Here is a 27794-nt window from a genome sequence, read left to right on the forward strand (position 1 = left end):
ATTTAAAGATGCTCGTTTTCACTGGACATTTTTGCATCCATCTTCAGGAAAATGATTTGAGATCTGGTTCATTAAGATCCTGACCTTGGCCTATGTATGAACTTATTTAGTACTATTATCATACTGCTATCAGTGCCTTTCAGAGGACCCACATGATCTTGGACACATCTTAGACACATTCTGAGCATCAAAGCACATATGATAGCAAACCCTGTGCAGCTTGAGAAGCCCCAAGCCCATTTCAGGAATAAAAACTCTAAGTACCAGTTCTACATTCCCCCAGAGTACCTGAGCTCACGCGTTTTGCTTCCTTCTGGGTAACTGACGACTCTACCCTTGTCCTAGCAATCAAGCCTCGTGGCGCACCTGGAGTGCATTGTGCACCATCACAACTAAGCTTCTATTCTAATGCAGAAGTGAGCAAAAATGCACTTGTGTCTTAGCCATCCTTTTCATTTAGTTGGGCTGAACCTGCCTTTGTTTCTGGATACAGGTGTACATTTCCCCTAAAACCATAAAACACAGACACGAATGATAATTATACCATCTGTAACCTCTGTGCTACATAAGTTTTTTTATTTAACCATTTGCATTGAGACATAAGTTTGCTCTTATATTTGAATGCATCAAACTTCATACTCATTAATAACTGTACTATATAAAAGACAGTAAGAGAATCTTCTTTTTCTTCCAATGAACCCTCAATACCTAATATCCAGAAATGCTTCCCAAACGCGGTGTGGGATAAGTGATTTCTTACTGTAGCTTCTGGGAATACATACTTTGTAACCAGAGCACATAGATGTCTTCCAAGGACTCATAAACGGATGTGGATGTGCTTGACTTGAGAAGGCCTGACGCTGATTACATGATTCTTTCTGATCAAAGGGTGCTACAATCAGGGCTTTAAGTGGAAGGGCTCTCCAATTGTGACTATTGAGTGTACTCTATGAATCAATCTTTCTTGCTTTAAGGCAGACAGGATATTATTCGCATCAGTTTTGCATTAGAATTCCCAAATCCTTAGGGATAGAAAGTCCCTAATAAGTATTACACCTTCAAAATAGGATGATCGAAGTAGACAAGGTAGCGTACATTGAAAATCCTAGGTCAGCATGGTCGACGTAAGATCCTGGCTCAAAAGAAAAGAGAGAGATGGAGAGAAGGAGAGAGGGAGAGACATGAAAGGGGATGTCCCAAGGTTCTTGATAATTAAGAAGTACTTTAGAAGTGAAGCCTTGAACCACGTGAGTCTCATCAGTGAAAAGGCTAACTTACTGTAAGTGAAATACTTAATCCACAAAAATGTTATGCTCATTCTCCCTTCCTTCTGGTTCTACATCATCCCGACCCTCTCTTCTCTGGAGTTTCTGTTTGATAGTTGAGTTTACATAGGGCATTCATCAACACCTTCCTTTTACCATCTCCAGCAAGCTTGGCGATGGGGAGGGAGTTGCTTCATTGAATGGGAAAGGTGAAGGACCAGACCTTGTGTAGGGTGAGGTGCAGCTAAGGATGAAGGAGCTGGTCTTGCAAGTAGGTTCACACATGTTCTGCATCTCTCAGTTCTAGAGTAGCTAACAGGTTTAATAGAGAAAAGCATATATTTCATTTTGAGTTCCAGTCCAAAGATTTCATGTTGGGCATGTTTCTGAAACAGTCACTTCTGATTTAACCAGCCTGGGAAGGAATAGGTGTGGCCATTTGGAAACATGGCAGTCCTGGGTCGTCATACAGGTGGAGAAATTGATCCCACCACAAAGAGGGGGAAATGCTGGGAAGAAAATGGCATATATATGCCTATAAGTCACCTCATCCTCTCTGTGATGTTTGACTCAGGAGAACGTCCACCTTTTCCTTCAGCTTTGACAACTACAATGCTATGATGCTGTTTTCTTTCTGACGATTTCCTTGATAATACCAATCACTCCATCCCTGACACTTTCCAGCACCTCTATTACTTGTTATTGAACTCCTTATATTATTTATGATTTTTTTCACTCAATATTTTTACATCCCAGCAAGTTTAGGGATGATACATTCTGCAGCATGAGCTTTATTCCATTCTGTGTGCCTAGCTGTCATAGGCCATTGATCGAGAATTGCTGTAAGCACTGTGTGGTCACGGCTGAATGGCCACCTTTCCCACAGTTTATCAGAAGGGCTGCCAGCCACACTTCAATTTTGTGATACCTTTAACAGTCCCAGAGACAGAGCCACAGGGATATAACTTTTCCTTTATTTCCCATATCTACTTGATATGACAATCCATTATTTCTTCTCTCAGGCTATTTATCTTTTACCATTAAAACCTTTAAAATATTTCTAGTACTAATGCCTGTTATTTCCTGTATAGTCATCCTCGGTCCCATCAGAAAAGCCTCGACACAGACCCACACACATGTCACGCAGTGGCTTATCTATTTCAATATTTCTCCGTTCACTGTTTCCTGCATCCGCATCTAGAGGCTTCTCACTTCTCAGTTAATATTCTTCCCAGTTCCCCTGCCTCCTCTCTGTCTTCTAACATGGCATTGAGCCCGCAGTAAGTACTTTCTTATACTCTAAGCTGTGGTTTTACCATCTGTTGTGAGTTTCTCAGTGGCAGACCCTGGATCGCATTTTGTTTTGTGTCTCCCACTGCGTCTATATTGGAGTTGCTCGATAAACAAATGGCTGGTTGTTCCTACTCCCAGAGAGGCTGCTTCAGGCATCAGGCTTTGGTAAGAATCACACACACTTTAGAGTCAACAGACAGCATGACCTGACTATAACTGTCGGTGGAGATGAATAGTATAATCTCTGGAAAAGTACAGTGCTCCGAGCCTTGTTTTTTATTATTGAAATGGGCGTAATGGTACCCATCCGTGAGGTTGCTGTGTAGGTCAAATGAGGTAATGTGGAAGAGTCTAGCATTGTACCTAGCATCTAGCATGGACTCGCTGAACAGCTTCCTTCCTCCCACATGTATGTCATTAACCTCTTGAACTTTTCATTGAAGTCTTGACGGAAAATATTTCTGCTCCCATCCCTTACGTTTTTCCCAGGATACTGGGAAGTAGGGGAAATTGAACAAGTGTGGACCATTTGGGGAACTTTCCAGAATGTAGATGGAAGTTGACGTTTGATGGCCTTCCAGTGTTGACGCTGTTGTACATGAAAGCGCAGAATGACAGAGTTTGGGAAGCAGGATAATCAGGCAGCAAAGCACATGCTGATGGCTTCAAGTCTGAGTCTCAACACAAGAGTTCATTAGCTCTAAATTATACATTATAGGTGATAGATGGTTATATTTTGTTGGGAGTTCATTAAAATTCACTCATTTATCTAAATGATGATTTCAATATACTAGTCTATTGTTACTTAAATAATTATGCAGTGACTTATATATGAAACCATAAAAGTGTAAGACAAATTAAAAACCAAAGAACAGCAAAGGGTTATGGGACCTTCTGCTTTAACTTTGATCACGGAGTCCACCTTTTTTGCAGTCTGTTTCCAAAGTACATAAACCTTACATCACTTCCCTGTTGATTGGGTTGATTCAATTTGAGTATCTGGAGGCCTACAAACCTCTGTCAAGTTTCTCTCTGGTACTCCATATTTTCACAGGAGGCAGTTTTCTTTTTTCTCCCAGCCATTTTAAGCTAGTATAGGGATCCTAGAAACCAGAGAGAGAGTCTATGTACACATTGTATTACGTTAGAGAATTTCTTCCTTGCCAACTTACCTGAATAAAACCACAGGAAAATACAACAGCATTAGCAGTGCTTTGGGGACCCACCCCTGGAAAAATTGAAGGGGAGATGCCTGTAATTTTGAAATAAAAATGCACATTCAAATATCCTTAAGGAGAATTTTCATCGTGGCATTGCATTTTAGGTAAATGTCTGACTTTGGGATATCCATTTGCCAGCTGCAGGAAGCTAGTCGTCTCAGCAGACATGAAAGGATTCGTTTTGATTTTTTGTAGGAAGAGATATGGAGAACCATTTAGCTAAAGAGTTTTTAGCTTGTTTTAATGCATTTATATCATCAGGGTGCCTATTTTAAATAATATCTGTTTCTGTTTCAGAAAGTTTTCCAAAAATCAAATCTGTATGAATTAGAACTGATTTTTAAGTTCACCAGGGAGCACTATTTGTAAGAGAGAGAAAGAGAGAGAGAGAGAGAGAGAGAGAGAGAGAGAGAGAGAGAGAGAGATTCCCATGGTGAACTATTGTGTAAAATGAAAACATCATTTTTCAAAATGTGTTCCACCTTGCTCACAATACATTTTCCTTCTATATTTGTGAACACATGACTAACAGCAGTTAAGATATGTTTTTTTTGGAATTGATATTTCCTTTTAAAATATTTGCACAATTTAAAATGAGATATTGGTTGCATTTATGCTTTGAATAGAATGAGTCAGTATTCTTTTTCAAAGGTATGCTGGTTTAAGACACTAAGTGTTTCTCATAAATTTATTTTGACAGAGATTCTTCACAAGATAAAGAGAACTTCGACGTTGCCATCATAAAGCAGAGCCTTTACCTATACAGAATTAGGAAACTATTTAAAAAAATTTGGCAATAATAATTTCAAAGCCCTTTATACACTTATGTTCTTATTGCCTGTGGTTTCAAGTTTGAGATCAGTGCTTAATGTGTTTTGTTTTATTTGTTTCTATTGTCAAACACACATTTTTTTTGGAGCCGCTCACCATATTACTCTTAATTATTCATGTGCAATACTGAGGATATTCTCCTGCTTGCTTCAATTAAATCTATTAATCCATTAACTTTAATTCTGAGGCAGGGAGCCAGAGACCATTATTACAAAACGATTGTGGAAGACGCTCTTTAGTTTGAGGAATGTTCATAAAATGCAGAAACCAAATGCTACCCCTTCAAGGAAACTACAAAGTTTAGAAGTAAAAATGTATATGTTTACCAATTTCAAGTAATTTTTAGCAACCTCCAATAATATGTGGATTTCTTTCCAATAATGCATTTTGTAGCATTACAGAAAGTCAGCGAGCTGCTGTGTGGAAGCTGAATGGGCCCAGTGACAATAATGCCACAACTATTACCCAGTGTGAGACTGAAAATGCGCACAGCGAACGATCTTAACGTTTGTTTTCCCTAGAAACCCAGCTGATTTGTTAAATATGACAAATCTATGTAGCACAATTGCTGGCTTGTGGAACAAATTCTAAGGCAGTATTGATTTGTTTGATTTAAACGTCAGATGTTTGTATTTGGTCCGACTTAATGCGCTTTGTGATTCCCGCAGCTCAGCACCCATGATTCACCCATGCTCAGCACCGCTCTCTGTCTCTCTCCAGGTCTTCACTGGGATCTTCACAGCCGAGATGGTTCTGAAAATCATTGCCATGGACCCCTATTACTATTTCCAAGAGGGCTGGAATATTTTTGACGGAATTATTGTTAGCCTGAGTTTAATGGAGCTTGGCCTGGCAAATGTGGAGGGGTTGTCCGTGCTTCGGTCTTTCAGACTGGTACCTCCCTGGTGTTCATGTCCCATCTCTCATTAGCATAGGACTTACTTTTAAGTGTCTGTTTATGTAATGATCATAGTGTTTAAAATAGTGTTTTTAATTACACCAAGTCGATATCCTCAGAAAATGTACACACATGACCTTTGAAGATAAGTATAATTTATTTTCTAAGAATGATAAAAAAATAACAATTGAAATACTTGACAATTCGACATGTAGGAGACCCACATGTTACAAACATATATGTCCTTTCTAAATCAGTTTTATATTCTGAAATTATTTTGACTTCATATTTGTAATGTAAAGAAAGAAAAAGAGAAAAGAAGATTAATAAAAATGTTAAACCCCAATTAATAATGCCGGGTTTTTAACCATGCCCACTCATATTAGAAGAACACTCCTCTAAAGCGTGTGGCAAGCCAGGAATATTGGCACCTATCGCTAATCCCAGCACTCGGAAGCTGGAGGCAGACATCCTAGTTCAGAGTTACCCTCAGATATACCATAAGTTTGAGGCCAGCCTGGACTCCATGAGACGGTCTCCAAAATCAAGACAAAACAAAACAGATTCAACATATACAAAAATGTTTGATGCGTTTGGTGTTTTAAACAATGATATCATGAATCATTTTGAATTATGGCAAAAAATATTTACTAAAAGTACATATGTTTTTGTTGGAAATTAAGTATATATATGCTATATATAATATATACACTTATATATATACACATAATATGTATTTCAAATTGAACGAAGCTTTTAAAAGTCAAATTAGCTTATTTCACATCTATTTTAAGATAAAGAAAATTTAATTCGTGCTTTTAGCATTTCTTCTCATTTTCTATAACAGAATCTGAGGTGACAGTTGATGTTTTAACAGTGTCTGTGTAATTAAAGGAATAATAGTTTTCATAGGTATACCTTTCAATAAATATGAAATGAAAATTATATAGAAAATTGCACTTAAATGATATGATTTGATTTGTAATCCTAATATTATTATCACTTTTGGTTTGGATCTATGTTATGTGTGACTCCCAAAATAATGACCTGGCTTCCAAATGTACTCAATTTCATATTATTTTATTACAGCTCCGAGTCTTCAAGTTGGCAAAATCCTGGCCCACACTGAATATGCTCATCAAGATCATCGGCAACTCGGTGGGCGCCCTGGGCAACCTGACCCTGGTGTTGGCCATCATTGTCTTCATCTTCGCCGTGGTCGGCATGCAGCTGTTTGGAAAGAGCTACAAGGAGTGCGTCTGCAAGATCAACGAGGATTGCACACTCCCGCGCTGGCACATGAACGACTTCTTCCACTCCTTCCTGATCGTGTTCCGCGTGCTGTGTGGCGAGTGGATAGAGACCATGTGGGACTGCATGGAGGTCGCGGGCCAGACCATGTGCCTTATTGTGTTCATGTTGGTCATGGTGATTGGCAACCTTGTGGTACGTATGGACTGCAGATGTTCATAGATAAGAATTGAGTTTGTGCTGGGGGTAAAACGGTGGCTTAAGCTGTAAACACAGCTCTAATTTTAAAACCAGTGGCTGAGAGTCAAAGCCCCCTACAAGCAGCCATTGAAGGACCACATTATTTAAATTCTCTGGAGTCGGAGCCCCTGTCTGTGACAGTGGAGTAAAGCTGACCTGCTGTGGAGGAAGTGAGGGTGGGAGGTGCATTTAATGCCTGCTAAGATCAGTAAATACTGCCTTTACTTTTTCTCTTCTTGTCAAAAGATGTGTTTTCTTACCAAGACTAACTGTATCCTGATATTATTTTGATATGATAATCTCTTTGAACCCTACAAATACAATTACTTTATACTGAAATGACTTTTTACAGGCTCATAATTCAGATTTCTTTCTTTAAAAGTATAGGTTAGACCCAAATTCTAAGACCAAATTTTAATGAAATAAAGAATTGTACTTTAGCTGTGGTTTATAATTACTATAGGGCATAAAATGTGTTCTTATGTGAATTTGCTTTATGAAAAGAAAATGACTTATTGTAGTTTGAATAATTACACACACGCATACATAGAGAGAGAGACAGAAACAAACACAAACGGATGATAGATGCCAGATAGATGCCAGATGATAGATAGATAGATAGATAGATAGATAGATAGATAGATAGATAGATAGGTAGATGATAGATAGATGATAGATAGATAGGTAGGTAGATGATAGATAGATGATAGATAGATAGATAGATAGATAGATAGATAGATAGATAGATAGATAGATAGATAGATAGATAGAGATAGACGATACAGAAAAATTTAAAATACTTCCAGCCATTGCTTGGACTCTAGAAGAGCAGGGACAACTGTCTTCAGTTATGTCTCCACTGCTGAGTCCACCTAGCTATAAATATATTTGCGGTCACATAAATGGCCCCAGTTAACCGCAGTAGAGAAAAGGAATGGACTTGATTGCAAGAGAGAGATTTGCCCAGAGAAGGGCGATGGATAGTGTAGTTGGAGGGTGGCAGCTGGGAGTGATCAGTGTGTGTTGTTCACATGCATGAAATTGCCCAAGAACAAAATACTTAAATTCCTGAATCATATGCAAATATTGAGATTGTCTATAAAGTCACACTAGGCCTTCCCTTTGAAGGGTACATTTCAAAAGAATGATCTGGGGATACATGTACTTTTTCTTAAAATAGTATATTGGAGAGCCCTAGATTCTGAACAAAATATGATGTATAGCTAGAAAATTGGGAAACCTGCTTTACTTTTGCCTCCTGCCGTGTGAAGAAACTCAGTAATTACACTTTAAGCCAAAAATAGCCCTGTAAATAAATCTCCTTTTGTGTCAGACATCCTGAGCCATCCCTGTATTATCCCCAGATCCCCAGGTATTCTCTGCTGTGGGCCATGGCAAAACTCGACAAAACCGAAGAGAGAAGGGATTACATTATATGAGTCTGGCTAACCCCTAGAACATTGTAGAATTTTCTCCACCTTCTATGCTATTTGGACACATAAAAATTTAAAGCGTATTTGAGGGGAAGTAGGTTAGCCCTTATTCAAATTGCTTTATCTGCTATTACAGTCTATAGTCACCGAACCAAAAAAATCTGTTTCTGCTCGTTGTTGTTTTGTTGTTGTTGGTTTTTTAAATACAAAACAGCAGATTATTAAATTTGTTACATGGACACATGAAACTAGACTTTCCATAGACAAACTGGTAAGAGGAAGTTACATAATGAGAAATAAAAAAAATATTTTTTTCTCATGACAAGAGCCACTCTAAGTGCGATTCTGTCTTTTCACTGGTGAGTCTGGGTAGATGTGATTTAATTCTATTTTTTCTCCCTGCTATTCTCACTGGAAAAGGGTGCCCAAGTTACCATTATCCTGTTAGTTACCACAGGTAGGAGTTATGCTCTTCAAATGGTGTTTGATTTTAATGTGGAGCCTGCATTCAAAAGGATTTGTGAAACCCGCTGAAGCAAAGACCTGGGCTCCCTGTCCACTAAATTATTTCTAGGCATGTTTCAGTATTAACATGGAACTTCTACTGTTTCTCCGTTCAGGTTCTGAACCTCTTTCTGGCCTTACTGTTGAGCTCCTTTAGCTCAGACAACCTCGCTGCTACTGATGATGATAACGAGATGAACAACCTCCAGATTGCAGTGGGAAGGATGCAGAAGGGAATTGATTATGTGAACAATAAGATACGGGAGTGCTTCCGCAAAGCCTTCTTCAGGAAGCCCAAAGTTATAGAAATCCATGAAGGCAACAAAATAGACAGCTGCATGTCCAATAACACCGGCATCGAGATAAGCAAGGAGCTTAATTACCTCAAGGATGGCAATGGAACCACCAGTGGAGTAGGTACCGGAAGCAGTGTTGAGAAATATGTAATCGACGAAAATGACTACATGTCATTCATAAACAACCCAAGTCTCACTGTGACCGTGCCCATTGCCGTGGGAGAGTCTGACTTTGAAAATTTAAATACGGAGGAGTTCAGCAGTGAGTCGGAACTAGAAGAAAGCAAGGAGGTATGTGTACTTCTCAGTCCAGGTTGCACTGTTGGCAGAACCCCTGCAGTATGGCTTCTCTGAAGTGTTTTGAGGTGCTTTATTAAGAGGTGTTAATGAGCTGGGTGTGTAGCTCAAGGGTAGAATGCTTAACAGGCAGGAGGTCTTCTAGTACCCAGCACCACATGCAAAACAGCTGAACGTTGTATTGGTAATGTTGGAACATCATGAGAAATTGGTAAATTCATTTAATTATAGCTTTCCACGGGAAATCACCATTTGAGCAATTAAAATGTTCGCTTTTCTTGATGGCTTGAAAGCCCAATTTAAAATGTAACCCTGAAAAAAAAAAAAGAGATACTACTTAACACTTTTGTCCGTTTAGGAATATCAACGAACTCTATTTTAACGGTGGTCGTGCTATCACTGTGAGTTTTAAGTAGTCTTTACTCTGAGTATTTCATTTACCATAATAGAGTACATTATCTAAGAAAGTATTTTGCTTACTAAGAAGGTACAAGCAGCACTGATTTTTTTCCCTGCTAAAGATGAGCAAACCTATAACATTTTCGATATTAACTTGAAACTACTGAGGATTATAGAGAAACTGCAGATGGAAAAATTTTATTTTATTTTATTGAGAAAAGGAAAAAAAAGTTTCAGCCTCCTCCCAGCCTCCCATTTCCCTCCCCCTCCTCCCACCCTTCTTCCCCTCCCCCCACTCCTCTCCCTCTCCCTCTCCAGTCCAAAGAGCAGTCAGGGTTCCCTGCCCTGTGGAAAGTCCAAGGTCCTCCTCCCTCCGTCCACGTTTAGGAAGGAGAACATCCAAACTGGCTAGGCTCCCACAAAGCCAGAACATGAAGTAGGATCAAAACCCCGTGCCATAGTCCTTCTCATCAGTCCTCATTGCTCGCCATGTTCAGAGAGTCTGGTTTTATCAGGTTCATAGTTGTTAGAATGAAAAAAAGAAAAATTTCTTATGTTCTACAATTTGAACTCTCCTGACAATAGTGACATTGGTTCAATTAAGATTTTTTTATTATTTATTTATGGCCTTTGGACTTAACAGCTGGAAGTTAATCTAGCACAGATGGAGTTATAAGAGATATACTTTAGCTTGAGGCTGTAGCATCCTCACCATAGGAATCAGACGAGTGATGTTTGATTTTCTAAATTCTCTTGAAACTTTTGAAAAGCAAGATAATTGCTTTAAAATCCTTATAGGACGTTTATAGCATTACAACATAGTGTCCCTATTTATTTCATATTTTAAGTATTTCTGGAAAACTAAGAAAGGCAGCAAACTAAGTGAAGTAGCAACATTCATTTCCAGAGTTACACTCAAGAGTGTGTGTAGCACATTTAATTCACATCGCTCATCCTAGTAAACTAAGACTAAGTTCCAGCTTCCTTTCCCATCACCTGGCATAGACTGATTGAAGAAAAAACACCAAATACCTAGCAATCATTCACTGACCACTTTATCCAGTTTTGTCAAAGACAGATTCTATCACATGCTCCCCAACAAACTCACAAAGTCATTAAAACCCTACTTTGAAGTTTGACCTTACAGGACTGTGATAAATTCTTAGGTGTTTAAGAATGGAGAAGGCTGCTAAATGAGAGAAGATTGAAATAGGCCTTCTATTTGGGTCACATCATGAAAAGGAAAAAGATATTATTCTGCAAAGGGAGAGCAAGGACCGAGAACGAGCTCCGACCCACTACCAAGGTGGATAGTGAGTGAGAGACAACAGGAGGGGTCACTTGGTGTGTCTGGAAGCTTCTGATTGCATTTCAAAGTAAGTCAGAGCTTGGAATTGGCTACCTGGTCAAGAAGGAATATTCTGAAACACAGAAGCAATTAGGAATTGGCACCTTAGGAAAGTCTGATATTAAAGTGCAAAGCAGGCTAGACTGAGAGATAATGGAGATTATCTTACCCATTGTTATAGCACCGAGATGAGGTAATTCTGGCCTAAAGTAATAGGGAACGGAGAGTAATTGGCAATTCAACAGACGGAAAGAATCTGAGGAATCCGAAAAGTGGTGATTCTGCTGACTGAAATGGTCTTTTGAGAAAGGTTACCAGGTTTGTGTGGAAAGAGTTTAATTAGGGATTTAAGTTTTGCACTTCACACTCATGGATTCTGCATACTGGGGTTCAGTCAACCTCTGATCAAAAACATCACAGAAAAATATATTTGCTGAATAGATAATGCTGTATTTCCATTGTTCCCTGAAAGATTACAGTGCAATAATTATTTATATTTCATTTTGTACTACAGATAATCTAGATATAAGATACTATGTAGGTTACCTGTGTGTTCTTCAGGTGCCAGACCAGTTTATATGCAGGATGTGTACATCCCATTGGTTGGGATTTTTGTAGAATCCTGGAACCAATCCTCTGTGGACAGCAAGGGGTGCTTGGGCTGAAGGTGACAGCATTGGGCAGGGTGTGAGGTCGGAGCTAAAAGTAGAGCAGATAATGCAAGACTTTAAATTATTTGGTTCCCTGAAAATAAGAGAGGCCAGAGAAATAATTATAAGCCCAAAATAGAATACAGCTAAGGACACAATTGCCGGACCAGCCTAAGGTCAAGAAAAGACAGCAAAGCCAAAGAAAGAAATTTCGTTTGCATTAATAGCAGAGACCAATGACAGTGGAGTTATGAAGAATAAATATCTCCATTTTCTTCTGCTGAAAAGCTCGTTTCAAGACATTTCAGAACCTCCATAAGATCTACGGATATTTCTTTTTTGAAAAGCTTAAACATCACATCATAAACTTGGAATATTAAGACGTAATTCCTCATCATCAATTCTCAGAAATAGTTTGCTGCCTAAACAAAAATTTATTATTGGACAATTTTTATAATTCTATCCTCTTTCAACCAAGTTTTGAATTCATGAAATCTAATTGCAGAAGTTAATGAAATTTTTTTAATCTATAAATGTTAGTAGGAAATAATTCATGAAAACCTGAGCTTATGCATATATTTTTATGCTTGGTTAAGTTTTGAAATGACTCTACAAAGTAATATTAAATATTGCCTGCACTGTGGGGCTGTTGAGGTGGCTTAAAGATTAAGAGCGCATGCTGTACTTGCAGAGGACCTAACTTTGTTTCTCAGCACCCAGGTAATTCCTGTTCCAGGGGATCTGACAATCTTCAGGACTCCAAAGGCGCTGCATATACATGGTACACACCCATAAATGCAGGGGAGACACTCACACACAGAATATAAAGTAAATAGATTGCTGTGAAGAGGGGTGGGCAGGAAGGTGAGGGAGAATCTGGGAGAAGTTGGGGGAGGAAAAAGAATAGGCTCAAAATTCTTTGTCCTATTTTCTGAAAAAATTAAGTAAAAAATGCTATTACATGTGTTGCTTGAACTCAAGTTCTGTTTAACAATCAATAAATTCTACATTTATTTAACAATAAATTTTATGTGGATGAAACATTTTAAGTAGTACCCCAAAAACTTACCCAAGAGCAAAAGGAAAATTCTCATATATGCTAACACATAACACGTAAGATGGAACTTAAAAAAAATAACAAAAATTGGTATACTCTAACATTGCAGGGCAGATTTAGATTAATTCCACCTAAATATAACTTTGGTCTACCTCACGCATGCACATACCTTGAACACACCCTGAACACACATACACACACACACACACACACACACACACACACACACAATGTTTTGATTTGTTTTCGCTAGTATCTTGACCACACTAGAAGGAAAACCTTGAATTCCTCTTTGGATAGCGTGTAGCATCCTTTGGCTTCGCTCACAGACTTAGCAATCATTAGGCTGAACACAGCAGAATTTTATTACATTTATCCTTAAACAATAAAATTATTTCACAATTGCATGCATTTTCTTTTTTCTCATTAGGTAGTAAACCAGTCAGCTTAGAGGGTTTGAAAACCCTTGCTACTCAGGTATTTCCACTCATCTGTAATAAAATATGACTGGTAACTGCAGCCAGAGATAAAAAAAATACCTGAAAGTGTTCAAAGTCATAGGTGTAAACTCTAGTATTTTATATATTACCAAATGTGTACTCCGTAAATGTGTTCATTAGGTATGTATGTATATACCACTTAGGCTGGTATAGAAGCAAACCCAAAGCTTTGTATGAAAAAAAAATGAAGGCTCGCATTTCAGAATACTTATATTTTTTATCTTAAGTAAACTCCTAATTCTTCAAATAGTATGGCAATCTCTAATGTACAATCTTGAGGTATTTTTTTATGGTTTTAATGTTCTCGTAATCATGATCTAATTTAGTGCTTAAAAGATTACTGGCTTATCTTCCCCAAGGAAAGATTTAGAATAAATGCTCTTAATGATCATATTCTTAACTGAATTCCCAATTCAGTCTAGCAATATCCTATTGTGACCTTCACTTCTGACCATTCTTACTTCTCCCAGGCGTGAGACCAAGCTGGAGCCGTCAAGAATGCCGCTCTGGTGTTTTTTAAGCCGCCAGAGGCTCGAGCCATCACTTTTACCCAGGTTACCAAAGCAAGTTGTTCTTACAGTCACCACGTAAACGAATTTTGACTGGCCTGCATGCTCCGCAGCTATAATCCTTCCCCTGCCGTGGCAAGGAAGTGCGAGGCTGGCCCAGCTGCTCTCTGCTGAAGCGTGTGGCACATCACAGCATGACCAGGCGAGACGGGCAGTCCTGACATCATACTTAATTCTGCCCATGGGCTTTCCACTTTAGTCTTTTAGATTTTAAAAAGCAATAATTGCATGCCCTATAATTTCTTATAATATCGATTTTAAACATTTTAGAAGTGCTTACAGTTTGAGATAATGAAGGACTTAAGAGAGCATGCATATTTTTGTTTTTTTTTTAATTTCATTAAAATAAGACCACAACTTTTTTTTTTGTTATTGATGATTCAGCCCTTATATGCAAACTGTGCCACCAAAATACGCCTCCAGGGCCTTTTTTGGTGTGTGTGATAGTACTGCCATTTTCAAGTCATTATATTCAGATCAGTGGTTAGCACTTTCAACTGAACCAATTCCTGTGCTCCAGGGGGAGGTTTGCATCCATGCTTTCGGAAAGGCTCTGAGAAACGCAGAGGGCAGCAGTGAGATCTTGGTATAGACAGATATTAGTCTGAACACGCATTTAGGTACCATACAGTTTGGACTTCGAGTAATTTTTTTTTCAGTCCATCATCTGAAAACACACAGTGGTCATCATAAAGTAATCCAAAAGAAAAGTCTGTGCCGCCAGCAGGAAACACACGTGGCAACTGGATCACTAAGTCATTGCACTAATGTACTTGTTCTCTTTGACTTGGTATCTCCCTGTGTATATTAAGGTCTTCCCAAACATTCTATTCTAGACTGAGTGTGCAAAAAATGAAAAAAAATGGTACTTGGATCATGTATTTGTTTCTGATGGTTGATTGTAGTTTTCTGAGAAGCAGGGTCATCTCCTGTGATGGCTGTGGCTCTCTGGTTTAGCTAAGGCTTTTTTACTCTTCTGACTCAGCTTTCTTCTGTTGGTTCCATTACTGATCTCAGCCAAAAGGAGGCTCTGGGAGGAATACTGCCCAGAAGCCAAACTTTGCTAGGCATTGACGTTCTGCAAGCCAGCATCTACTTCTAATTTAGAGTTGTTTGCAAATTTAATTTATACGTGCATTTTTTTTTGTAGGGTCACTAATACTTAGTTGGTTAGTACAACCAATTCAGAAATATTTTTTTATGAAAAGTATAAAAATATAGTGCTAGTGATTTTGCAGAATAGAATGAAATAGTATTGGGAAGTTGTGTGTCTTGTGTTCATTGCAAGAACACTTGTTTCTGAAGGTTTTGTGGAGATGGGTGTTTGACTGAGCTCCTGAGCATTGGACTTACAGGGAAAAGCACTGTGTTGTTTTCAGGCATTGATGGATGGGAAAATGGCTCTGGCTTTCGATATCTTGCCTGTGTCCTTCAAACAACCTCTCAAGAGGCAAAGATGAGTGTGTGAATAGCGATTTTATTCCATCTTGACCTTTAGGAAACTGGCTTGGTGTTCTTCTACAGAGGAAACCCCAATTAAGTCTGGTTCTGATGGAAATGTTTGTCTCCCTTCTTGATATAAGTGGCCTTTATCTCCTCCTTTCTCGATGCCCTTTGACTTCCTCTTCATCCACCACGTAATTACTTTCCATTTTCCATACCATGCTTTTATGATGGCTATTTTTACATTAAAGGAGCACTTCAGGGTACTGTTCGTTTAACATATGTCAAGGAGAAACCAGATGGTGGCAGTTTATATTTGTTAACCACTCAGTACGTGGTTCAAGAGAGTTATTGGTTTTAGTCACTTCTTGCCTTGGACGAGCAACAAACGGCCCCAGTCTATGGCTGCTTGTTGTTCATGTAATACATTTTAAATCAGGATATGGATTTCCATATTCAAATTATCATACCAAGGCTCTCAAAAGACTCTCTTTAGCTACCTGTATGCTAAAATCAAGATTCTTGAGAGTAATAATGGCTCAATTTTTTGAGGCAATCTGTAATGGCTGAATCTATTATTTTGTCTCTTGAACCATATAGCAGTTTGTAAGAGTCAAAAATCTGAGCGCTGATTGAAAACTTCAAGAAATGTGAGCGCATTTCAGTGGAAGTGGGCCAGTTGCTAACATTCTCTTCTGTCTCGGAAAGCTCAATTCTATTATTTAATTGGATAAAACCTCAGGAGCACTATTCATCACAAGGAGGAAGTGCTCTATAACATCACGTGATCTGGGGGCATGTTCTCATGGCCTGTTTGGTTGCTAATTCTGTGATTCTTCTGTTGAGATCACCCATTCCTCTCGGTGTGTGGTAGCTGTAGTTAACCTTGAAAGCGTCACAATCAGGTACCATGTTTAAGGGCATGGTTCTTGGATCAGCGAGCAGCTTCCACAGCATTGCGCCAGGCTTCTGCTACAGCCGGGCATGTTTTCTGCGGCTGAGTTCAGCCTGGAGAATGTTGCATCTTAAAACCTGCTTCCCGGCGTGCATTCGTAGAGCATCATCCCTCTGTAGACTCAGCCGCCTCTGCAAGGGATGGAAGACTCTAACGTTTAAGGGCCTTGTAACATTGGATGGGTTAAAAAGAAAATAGTACAAGAGAACAAGATTGAGCTTGTACTATGTGGTTTTTATATGGAAGCTTTCTGTTGTTATGCCTCTATTTTCATTATGTGCTTATTTGTATTAACTACCTCAGAATAAGTATTAACTTTGGCTATTTAGAGTATTTATGTCATTTTTAATATGGTAAATTTCATTTCTGGTTTCTTTGCTTTTTTAATATCATTGTAGTATCACAACTCTGGCAATATAAATGAAAGTAAGTTTTTCTTTGTATTTCTTATTAGTCACTGCTTTTAAATGAATCATATACTTCCAGTTAATATGGTAATCCTTTTGCCATAACTATAAGAATTATGTCTTCTACTACTGTATGAATTCCATAGTGTTTGGTATATAGATTATTTATACTATAATGGTGTGTAGAATTAGCATAGACTGCTCTTATACCAATGTATAGAATATAAAGAACTTAATTTTTTAGAATGTAAATCAGTGATTTTTAGTGCAGATGTGAATTTCTTCATATACCCAGTGACTCAAGAGTGCCAGGTAGTATATTGGGCAGTTGATGCTGCTCAATCTGAACTCAGTTTATGGCTTCATTTTCTAATGTAAGTAAAATCGCTACTTTTGAAGTTTTCACATAGTTTATGGAGTAAAGCATTCACATTTTCCTATAACCAAAATCTGGCCTATGGGGTTCAAACGATGTTGTGGCCTTGCTCCCCAATCAGCCCTCAGCTGGACGAGTGCTCTGACTGTGCCAGCTGACGCTGTGCCAACCCTCACAGAGGCAAAGCCTCCTGTAAAAACACACTGAGGAGACCGACACTATCATACCATCTTTCTACCTTTGGACCCTGGAAATCCTAAGGACTTGTAGGAATCCCTCTGAATATTCACTGGGAAGCTTCCAGGGCCAAAGCTTAAGAAACTTAGCAACCAGTAAGCATTATGGATGGCCACAAAACAGTTTTCCATGAACTTAGTTTCTGCTCCTAAGACAAGAATAGAAAGAGGGCCAGGGCTTTTCCCCACCATTCTGAAGACATGCTGAACCTCAGAGCCCTTGGAGATGGGGGGGGGGGGGATAATAGAATACTTTTCTCCCTACTTTAAGATTCAAGTGTGTTATCTCCAGAGCCAATTGGATTTAGATATTATGATATCCAAGCTTGTTGGGTACAGCCATTCATTTATTATCTTAAGGGAAGACAATGGTAAAATTGCAACCAGAGGCTCACACTGGGCAAGGTTAGTAACTATTATCATTTGTGTCATGAAACATTATTTTAAATATTTGTATTTGAATATAAGATACCACTATAGCATAGGTGAGATATCATTGAAAATTAGACATATTGCCATTGGCAAAATGGAAAGTGAACGATAAGTATATCTTCTTAAATTTTTACATAATAAAGCATATATGCATGTATTTTATATATAATGCTTATAATATTCTCCCCACAAACTTTTTTATTGAAAGTCTTCTGATATGATAGAAAAACATTTTGAAAATATGTTTCTAATATTAAAGCATTTATATTCATAAAAAGAATTTTCTATAGTTAGACTTCATTCAAATCAATTTATTCAAATAATTTATCATAAACACATATGAGTTTATCTAAACATCATAACTCTCTAGAAGAGAAACAAAATGCATTAATTTACTCACTCTTCATGAGAGCAACATAAAGATTCCATATCTATTCCATATTTGGTTATATATTTTATCTTTTAATAGATAATATTTATGTCTACTTGGTCTACACGTGTAAGTATATGTTTGTATACATATTTGTGTATGTGGTGTTTGCTCTCTCTGTATCTAAATGGGCATATTTGCCCAAAGGCAATAAGTGTAATGGGCTAAGTGGATGGTGAGATGTGACCGAAGCAATCATGTAAGAATTCATGGAGGAGGTGGACCGTAATCATGCATGGAGGAAATGATTGAGTCTGCTCGGCCAAGAGGGAGAAGATGAAAATGGACCTTTTGGTGACCGATCTCTGAAACCAAGACTACTCTAGTTTCTTATCCGTGCTGTTGACGCAGTGGTATAATTGCACTCACTTATCAAAAGCCCTAGCATTCACTATAGCAGCCGCTGGTGCAGCTGAGTTGCTGATATCAGTTTTCCAGTGTGGTCTTAGTTATAACAGAACTAGTTACAACTATCCAGTGGCAGCTTTCCTAGGCTTTTCTTTTCTTTTCTTTTCTTTTCTTTTCTTTTCCAAGAATAAAAAATAGCCTGGGTGAAAGAAACAGAAACTGTCAGGAGGAGGTCTATCTCAGCTTTCCCACATTCCCAAAAGTCAAGAAATTTGATGGTAAAAATTCTTATTCTGTAACAATCCTAAGAGCCATCAGCCCAAAATGATGAGACAGTTCACCTACTTAGCATGCAACTCACCTGGAGGGACCATATATTAAATTATATTTTGACTTAAAGCCATTTTCTTTATATACTTAGTTGGGCATGGTTAGTCTTGCCTTCACAATCACAATACAGAAAACACTATGCTAATGTTACTCTTCAACTTTTTATAGTTCACATCCAGAAATATTAAAATCATAATTAGCAATGGGATTTAAGGGAAGCCAGGAATTATAAGCCAAACTTCTCCCAATAGAACGTGTGTTTGGGGAGTCATTTGGGCTTTTTTAGGATATCACATTAACTATTCCAAAGGCTAGAGCCGTGTGACCCAAACACTTAGCTGCTGAAAATTAATGGGGCTTTGAAACCATTAGCAAGTCCATGAACTTCTCTTCTACCCTGAAAGCTTTACGTCCCCTGAAAGCTTGGCTGTATGTCATGTCTTTGCCTCAGTTTTCATGAAACATTGCACATCCGTGATGTCTTCCTACATGATCTCAGAAAACATATTGGATATTTATTCCAGCAACATTAAGGTGGCTATTCTTGCTGTGTGCCGTGTCACAGTGATTTATTTAGAGGAAAAATTTGCAGCCTGATCATACCTTGCACTCAGAATGAGCTCCTAATAAAGATTCCAGACAATGTAATTTATAGAGAAATTTCCATTTCATTTAGAATTCTTAGGCGAGTGTTGAATTCATTTATGCAGTTCAAAAGAGACTGAGAGGGGGAGATCCATCATTTTCTGCTAGTAAAGTGAGGAGAAAATTATGTAAGCTAGGGAAAATATAGCTCAAAGCTGAGCCATAATGAGTGTGATTGATGGTAACCTGTAGCCCTGCCTTGCTAAAATTACAGAAACACGGACAGTCCTTAGAAGCAACTGACGGTGCTTTTTGCCCTCTGAAACTTCCCATCTAAAGAGGTGGGAGCTGTGATCTGATCTGATGCATTTAATTAAAATACTCATTAGCAGATGCGAGCACACTCAACTTTAAGAGACTCTTCTTGCTGTGGCCGGAGTACTCATAATTGTTTGAACACTGCGCTCATGCACAAGTGAAGATTCTAAAACAAGTCTGTCTTTCCGTGCCATCAACACTAACCATTGTCCTTTCTGTCTGAAGAGTAGACATCGCTCATGTCCCTAGCGCGTTATCATTAATAGCATTATGGAGCCATCCTTAGTCCCTGCCATCTTCTCCCATGTGACAGAGTGCTTCCCGATCCCTTGTTTAACAAGGAAGAGATTTACACCTTTACATGGGCTTTGTTTCCAGAAATTAAACGCAACCAGCTCTTCAGAAGGAAGCACAGTTGATGTTGCTCCACCCCGAGAAGGTGAACAGGCTGAAATTGAACCCGAGGAAGACCTTAAACCGGAAGCTTGCTTTACTGAAGGTAAAGAACCTCTAAGGTGTTGAAATGTCCCATCATTACAGGATCTGGATAGGTCTTATTTATAAAAAAACAACAACAAACAAACAAACAAAAACATGTAAAAGAAATGGTGAGGGCATATTTATTTCTGTTTCACTTGTCTCTTCTTAAGTCGCCTCAGATCTTAGATGTCCAGAGACTACAGCAGAGACTGTGTCTGGACAAAGGGAAGTGTGCTAAGTGTGGATGTTGTTTGGTTGTTTGTTCTGCGTTGCGTTTGTTGTCCTTATCTTTCAGAACATAATAACATTTGAGACGTATGGTGCTCACTGTCATACCACGCAGCTATCCCTTTAAAATATGCAGGGAGTAGGGTAACTAGATTCGCAGCTGCTGCAGTAACGACATCCCGTTCCTCCCAGTTTCAATTTTGGTTAACGTGTGCTCTGACCAGGGCTGTTTGGAGATGGTGCCGTGTTGTAGAATGTTGGTATGCTACCACGTCATTCTCACAGTGATCAACTCATCCTGCACAGAAATCAATGACGATTTATGGATCCATCGCAGTTGGATTCAACATGACAGGCAGTAGCTCAGAGAGAGCATCAGATTAGACAGAAATTGGAAATCGCATGAAGTCTAAAAGGCAGAAGAGAATAGAGCAGAGTAAGAGACACTGGCTGCACCGGGAGTCAGAGGGGTGACGAAGAAGAGAGCTGAGGCCAAATACAAATTAGCTTGAGAAGTCTGTCAGTGGCTGACACCTGGGGAGACAGTGGGATGTTCTGTCCTTTAAAAGAAGGGAGTGAAAACCTGGGTTACGTGGAAATATGAATAAACAACTTTTCATATCTGGCTTTGCTTCCAAACCAATGCGATGAAAAATGACTCAATTTTCCTCTGTGACCTCAAGGCAAAGAGACTCTAACTTGAATTGAAACAATAATATTTTTTATTCAAGCAAATATACAGAAATTCCATCAATTCTAAGCCTGTAAGCTTAAGTATGGCTCATTATATACGAGAGTGTTGAAACAAAACTAGACAATAAAGCAGCCAGTGTGACCTATAAAATGATGAACTGGAATTGGGGTGAGGGAGAAGCAAAAAAAAAAATGTTATTTTTTTTGAATTAATGATCAAAGCATATTTTTCTTAATTATACTAATGCTGCCTTTTAGGGTGTATTAAAAAGTTTCCCTTCTGCCAAGTAAGTACAGAAGAAGGCAAAGGGAAGATCTGGTGGAATCTCAGGAAGACCTGCTATAGCATTGTGGAGCACAACTGGTTCGAGACCTTCATTGTCTTCATGATCCTCCTCAGCAGCGGCGCTCTGGTGAGTGAAGGAGTACTAGGGAGAACCAGGCTCTAGCGGAGGACCTGACTCTGGAAATGCAAGCAGTGTTTGCTTAGTGTGGGGATCAAAAGAACACGTGCATCTGTGCCATGCAGAGCTGCGAACTCTCCACAAAACTTTGTTCAAAACAAGCCAGAACCAGGTGTAGCAGGTTTTTATTTTGGGCTGCCAGCTCACAAAAAAAATGATACACAGACTTATATATAATTATAAAAGTACAGCCTATAGATTAGGCTTATCCCACTCAAATCAACTCGTATCCTTTAGTCTACATTCTTTTTCATGGCTCAGTTAACTTTTCTCTACACTGCCCATCCTGCTTCCTCTCCATCTGCCTGGGGAGCCGCCTTTCTTCTTCCCAGAACTATGTTCTAAAGTCCCAACTATACCTCCTGCCTAGCTATATAGCTATATTGACTGTTTAGCTTTTTTATTAAACCAAGCACAGTGTCACATCTTCACACAGTATAAAGGACTATTCCTCAACAACCACGAAACAGTCAGAAGGAACCTCGCCTCTGGTGTTTTTCACCAGTTGCAGAGACATTTCCCTGGCTATGCTAGCATCACAGTCAAATGTCACCCTGTCTGCCATAATTACTATACTTATGGATTATCTGTGTGTCTTGCTTTAAGTTTAATAAACTTACTCTTTGAAAATAAGCAATGAAATCATAGAAAATGTTGGAAGGAGCCAATTCTACCCCTTGTGAACTGAACATCTTTTGTTCATCCTCCATGAACTGAAGCATGTCTTTTTGCTGTGATTGAGGTAGATACTTTTGGGTGAGAAGTAGAGATAAAAACACACATGCAGTCAATGAAGATGCTGACATTCTTTTGCTATTAATCCCCAGCTAGCTATAACCTTTAACTTATTCTGATAGAAAACATTTGTGTGATCCTAGCCAATACTGCTTCAACCATTGCTTGGTTCTTGATATTAGACTAAAAATATTTTAAAGCATTTTGGGAAGGCAGGCCATTCTGGTAATAAATAAGGTTTTCTTGATTCACAGGCCTTTGAAGATATATATATTGAGCAGCGAAAGACCATCAAGACCATGCTGGAGTATGCTGACAAGGTCTTCACTTACATCTTCATCCTGGAGATGCTTCTCAAGTGGGTGGCCTATGGGTTTCAAACCTATTTCACCAATGCCTGGTGCTGGCTGGACTTCCTGATTGTTGATGTGAGTACCAGAGATGATGTCTAGGAAGTACTTTTAAAGAAGGAGGCTCCATCGTTTATATATAATTTCCATGATTGAGACTTTGAGTCACTCATGCTGATGTAACTGTAGAGATTAAAATAATAATAATAAACCTACAGTAAATTCCCCAATGAGAAGTAGCTCACATGCAAGAATAGAGGGCATGCCCCAAATGTAGAAGTGTTAAGATGAAATACACACATAGAGTCTTCTCTGGACCACAAGCTGATAGCTGTGGTTGCGTCATGTAAGTAAGTCTTAGCCGATTGATTGGATCTGAGCAATTAGCTTATTAAGAGATCATTTAAAAATCTCCAGGGGACACTGTCATGATAGACTGAGAGGGGGTAGGAATTGAGAGATTTGTATTTTAAGTCGCAACTAAAGTAGTTATTACTAAGTAAGAATAATTGATTCATTTACTATACTCCATCAGACACATATACAATGAAATGCTTCTATATTGTTAAATCAGTAGTTGGGTATCCCAGTAGCCAGTGAGAAATTTACCATGGAAAGAGTAAGACAAGGTCTGCTCTGACTGACATAGGCTCAGTGGTTAGAGAAACATCACAACCTGGAATCTGTCTGGCCTGCGGACTGTTTTATCTTTTCAGTCTAACCAATGGGGTCACAGTATGGAAATCACAGCCAGCTGGTGTCCTGTAGTCTGTGATGTCTCACAGTTTAAGACTGTACAGCGTCCCAGTGGAACAAGGCACTCCAAGTCCTATGTTCTGGATGTGTCTTAGTAATAAAAAAAAAGCACTCAATTTTTAGCTTAACCCTTACAGTATGAATCAGTGATTTCTGTATGTGATCATCCACTCAGTAGAGCAATTTTAGCAAGCCTGGGTCTGTTCAACTACTATCGTCTCTCTTCTTACATATACTCACTCATCCTACAGCCAAAATGTGGTCAACCCTCTGAGTTCATCAGAAATCTTCCGCTAAATTTCTTTGAATACACCACAAATGACTGTCAATCTCCACGGCTGGTTTTTCATGGATAATAGAGATTTATCTTAGGTTGTTCTGGAAGTCTCTGCACACAGGGAAGTTTAATGTTCTTTCTTGTGTAGCTGGGGTGGGTCTTGAAAGCTGGCCTTTCTTGTAATCAACACATTAGGGAACTGACGCTTAAATAATTTTCCTGAAATAACTACTAGTCACAAAGCTAACACTGTGTCCAAATTTCTTGATCCTCAATTCAGATCTCCCTTTTCCTTCTGCATCTCCTGTGTAATTGTTCATATTTTATTCTTGTCATGTATGGCAATCATTTACTGATGAGGTAACCTCATGGATTTCTTTCTCTAAGAAAATTAAACTTCTCAAGGTCAAGGGTTTATATAATGCTCAAAATATGTAATATTGATGCTTTTAATATTCTATTTAGTAATATTTAAAGGAAATAAGACAATTATGCCAAAATTATTTGTCTTTTACTGAGTAAAAAATTACCAGATTGGAACTGATTAGTTAAACCCTTCTACTTCTAGGCAAGTTGTTTTATACTATATTTTTATCCGTTAATCCCAAACAAGATCTAAAATATATAAATTAATGTTAGCAGTTGATAACAACTTATCTTCAAAGGACTGAATCGACTGAGTTACAGTTTACACTAGATTAACACTATTTTTCAAAGTATAAGTATCTTTTTTATTTTTATTTTCCTTTTCATGTGTATACATACTTTGGTGGCATACATGTCTGTGGACCACATGTGTGCCTGGTGTCCACAAAAGATGAAAAAGGAAATCATATCTTCTGGAACTAGAGTTAGAGCTGGTTGTAAACCACAATGGGTGCTGGGAATCCAACCCAGATCCTCTAGAAGAGCAGTTGCTACTCTTAACCTCTGATGGAGCATCTCCCCAGTCCCAAATAAAATATCTTAGAAGTAAATTGCTGATCTATACCAAACAGCCACAGAAAGTTAGGATTTGGAACAAGGAATACTTCATATCTTTGAAAAATGCATTCATATACTTGAGTCATGTTTCTGTTTTGAAAAAAATGCAACCTCTTTCAAATCCTACCTAAATGCAAAATGAGGCTACAATGATCTTTTTAACCTCTTAAAATTAATCCACTTACTCAGTAAATCTCTTTGAAAACCTGATAGGATTCTCAAGGTGTTGGAGACAAAGGAGATAGGTGGAAACAGGCCAACTTCTAGCAGAAACTGTACTCCGCAGGCTGGGGGTATGGTAAACAATTAGGGAAACAACCAAGTCGAAATGAAGATTATTGGTGAGCAATAGCAAGGGGTCATGGATAGGATGTGACTCCGGATTGGGAGCAGGAAGTCGTTGTCAACTGCTGTCCAAGTAGGTGTCCCTGAGAGGTGGGCAGAGAGAGGCAGCCTCCCTTCAAAGAACAGAGAGCAGAAAGGCAAAGAGCCACTTGGCTCTGTTGTGAGGATGGGAGGATAAGTGTGGAAATGCCACGGACAAGAAGAAAACTGCTGTGTTTGCCTGGGATGAGACACGGGGGAAAGACAGAAATGGGGTCTGAAGGTACTGAAGCCATCACTATGTACTGTAATTAGGTATGCAGTACCTGCGGATGGAGGCTTGGGGAGTCAAGTCATGCAAGGATGTAATCAACATTTTTAAATGACATTTGTAAATAATGGAAGTGGGGAGATGGATGACGAAGTTGTTTAGTCTTCCAGTAAAGAGGAGATTTGGTCTCAGACCAACGTCATGATTTATGGTATATAAATTGTGGATAGGGTATGGAGTAAGTTTCATACACAGGTTTTCTTCTACCTTAAACACCTGAGTATCAGGCAGAATGAGCAACTGGGAGGCAGACTATCAGAAAGCAGGTTTGGCACAAGGGCAGAATGGTGGGTCAGGAAAGGGATGTTTATCAGATACTCAGGTGTAGATGGTCAAGATAGTCAACAGAGAAACCAGGATCCCATGTGTGAATTTAGGGCCTTGCAAGTTAGAGATGTTTTTTGAAGCTACAGACATGCTTTCACTGCAGAGTGGAAACGAACAAGGGACCGCAGAGGTAAAATCTGTGCTTTAACACAGTGAAGAAGTTGGGCAAAAGACAAAACAAAGCAGTAACAAATAGTAAATTAGACTGAGCTGTGACAATTTAAAGGAAAATCAAATGTCTTTGGGGATTTTTTTAAAGGAAGACATATTCCCTTTAAGTTTTCACGGGGATTTAGACGGGTAACCCCAGAAAACAGAAGCTAGGACATAGAAAGCAGAGGTCAGTGGTGTCGTGGATAAGAGATGTCACATGGAAGAAGTGGGATAAAGTTCTGAGTGAGAAGAATGGTGACAAAGAGGTCCACAGACAACAGATGGACGACCATCTTAACCCATGCTTCTGCATGCCGCAAGATTGTACAAGGCAGATCACTCCAGCCATTTGGGTAGCTGTTTATTACCAAAATGATCTCATCTTCAAAAAATGCACAATGTGGTATAATATTCCAGAACTATGCAAACTATTTTTTTTACCAGTGCTGATGGGCTAAATGTGTAACTGAATTAATATTTACTTGAAATGTATTGAAAACAACTAGAAGGCGTGTGGTCCTTGCAGATTTTTATGCAAGCATAACATCATCCATCAGCAAAATCATCTTCATCACTTGCAATTACAGACATCATAAACATATGCAATCATTGTCATAGTCAAACAAATCAGCATTTCAAATCCAGGGTTGCAGTTGATTAAAGATGATATGCCCATTGATAAAGACACTGTAATTTGGTCTTTTTTTATTTTTCCAGCATCAATAACATGTAGTGTGATTTTGTTGTAATCACCTTAAAGGATCAAAGAAGTAAATATGAAGAGATCACATGATTCAGATCACTCATTTTTAAACAAACAAAAATAGTGTTTTGAAGGTTTATGGAGTTATTTTGTGGAAACCAGGACTTAGAGGTACTACATAGCACTCCCCGGTGATGTATCTACCACACTGGATGTATCTTTTGCCCAGAGATTAGTATTTAGGTCATCGTCTCACTATCATAGACAAAACTGCAATGATCAAGACGCAGGCAATTTCATAATTTGAGAGCCTTTGTGACTAAATGTCCTATGGTATACGCCCCATTTTTACTGGTAGTAAGGTCTCTCTCTCTCTCTCTCTCTCTCTCTCTCTCTCTCTCTCTCTCTGTGTGTGTGTGTGTGTGTGTGTGTGTGTGTGTGTGTGTGTGTGTGTTGTGGGGGATCTCATGTTCAGAAAGCAATCTGAGGCTTCCATCCATAAGCCCTTTCCCAGCTTATGTCACCAGTAAAGAAATAAGCAAACAATTGAAGATGAAACAGAATGACGAATGGGGAGAAACTTTGCTATAGGACACAGTCCACATCTAAGGGAACAGAAAGATGCAAGGCTGGGGCTGTAACTTATAGAATGCTTATCTAGCATGAGTGAAGCTCTCCATTCAATCAGAGAGGAGAGAGGGAGGGGAGGAAAGAGGGAGAGGAGAGATGGACCCCAGAGGTTTGGATACCTCCTTTTGGCCATGTTTAGTGGGAAAAAAAATATCAGTTCAGGCAAGGAGATGTGGGATTCTAGGAATGTATTGGGATTGTCCTACATTCCTTTGTTGTATTAATCTTTTTCTGGGGAGACAGAGACAAATATCAGCTCACCTATGGGGGAGCCAAAGGCAGAGCGAATTATAATTTCATCCAAGATTACCTTGATACTAGTAGTTCATTGGGTTTTCTTACAGAGCACAGGTAAAGCAGTTTTAACCAGGAACATAGACACTACACAGCAAAATTCCACCCTGTCATGAATGGTGCCCTCATGGGAACTGCATGACAGAGTCTGCTT

The 27794-nt window shown here is 38.8% G+C and overlaps 1 protein-coding gene across 2 annotated transcripts in view; it reads left to right on the forward strand.

The window, feature by feature from the left end:
- Scn3a (sodium voltage-gated channel alpha subunit 3) overlaps window positions 1-27794 on the forward strand; it is a 106658-nt gene that overhangs the window by 61593 nt on the left and 17271 nt on the right. For both annotated transcript variants that reach the window (XM_075985012.1, XM_075985013.1), the window contains 6 exons: window positions 5330-5503; window positions 6597-6953; window positions 9052-9522; window positions 20290-20410; window positions 21571-21725; window positions 22766-22939. In XM_075985012.1, coding sequence (XP_075841127.1) covers window positions 5330-5503; window positions 6597-6953; window positions 9052-9522; window positions 20290-20410; window positions 21571-21725; window positions 22766-22939 — 1452 coding nt within the window. The remainder of the gene's footprint in view (window positions 1-5329; window positions 5504-6596; window positions 6954-9051; window positions 9523-20289; window positions 20411-21570; window positions 21726-22765; window positions 22940-27794) is intronic.

The sequence above is a fragment of the Microtus pennsylvanicus genome, chromosome 9 (assembly GCF_037038515.1).
Source record: "Microtus pennsylvanicus isolate mMicPen1 chromosome 9, mMicPen1.hap1, whole genome shotgun sequence".
Classification (NCBI taxonomy): Eukaryota; Metazoa; Chordata; class Mammalia; order Rodentia; family Cricetidae; genus Microtus; species Microtus pennsylvanicus.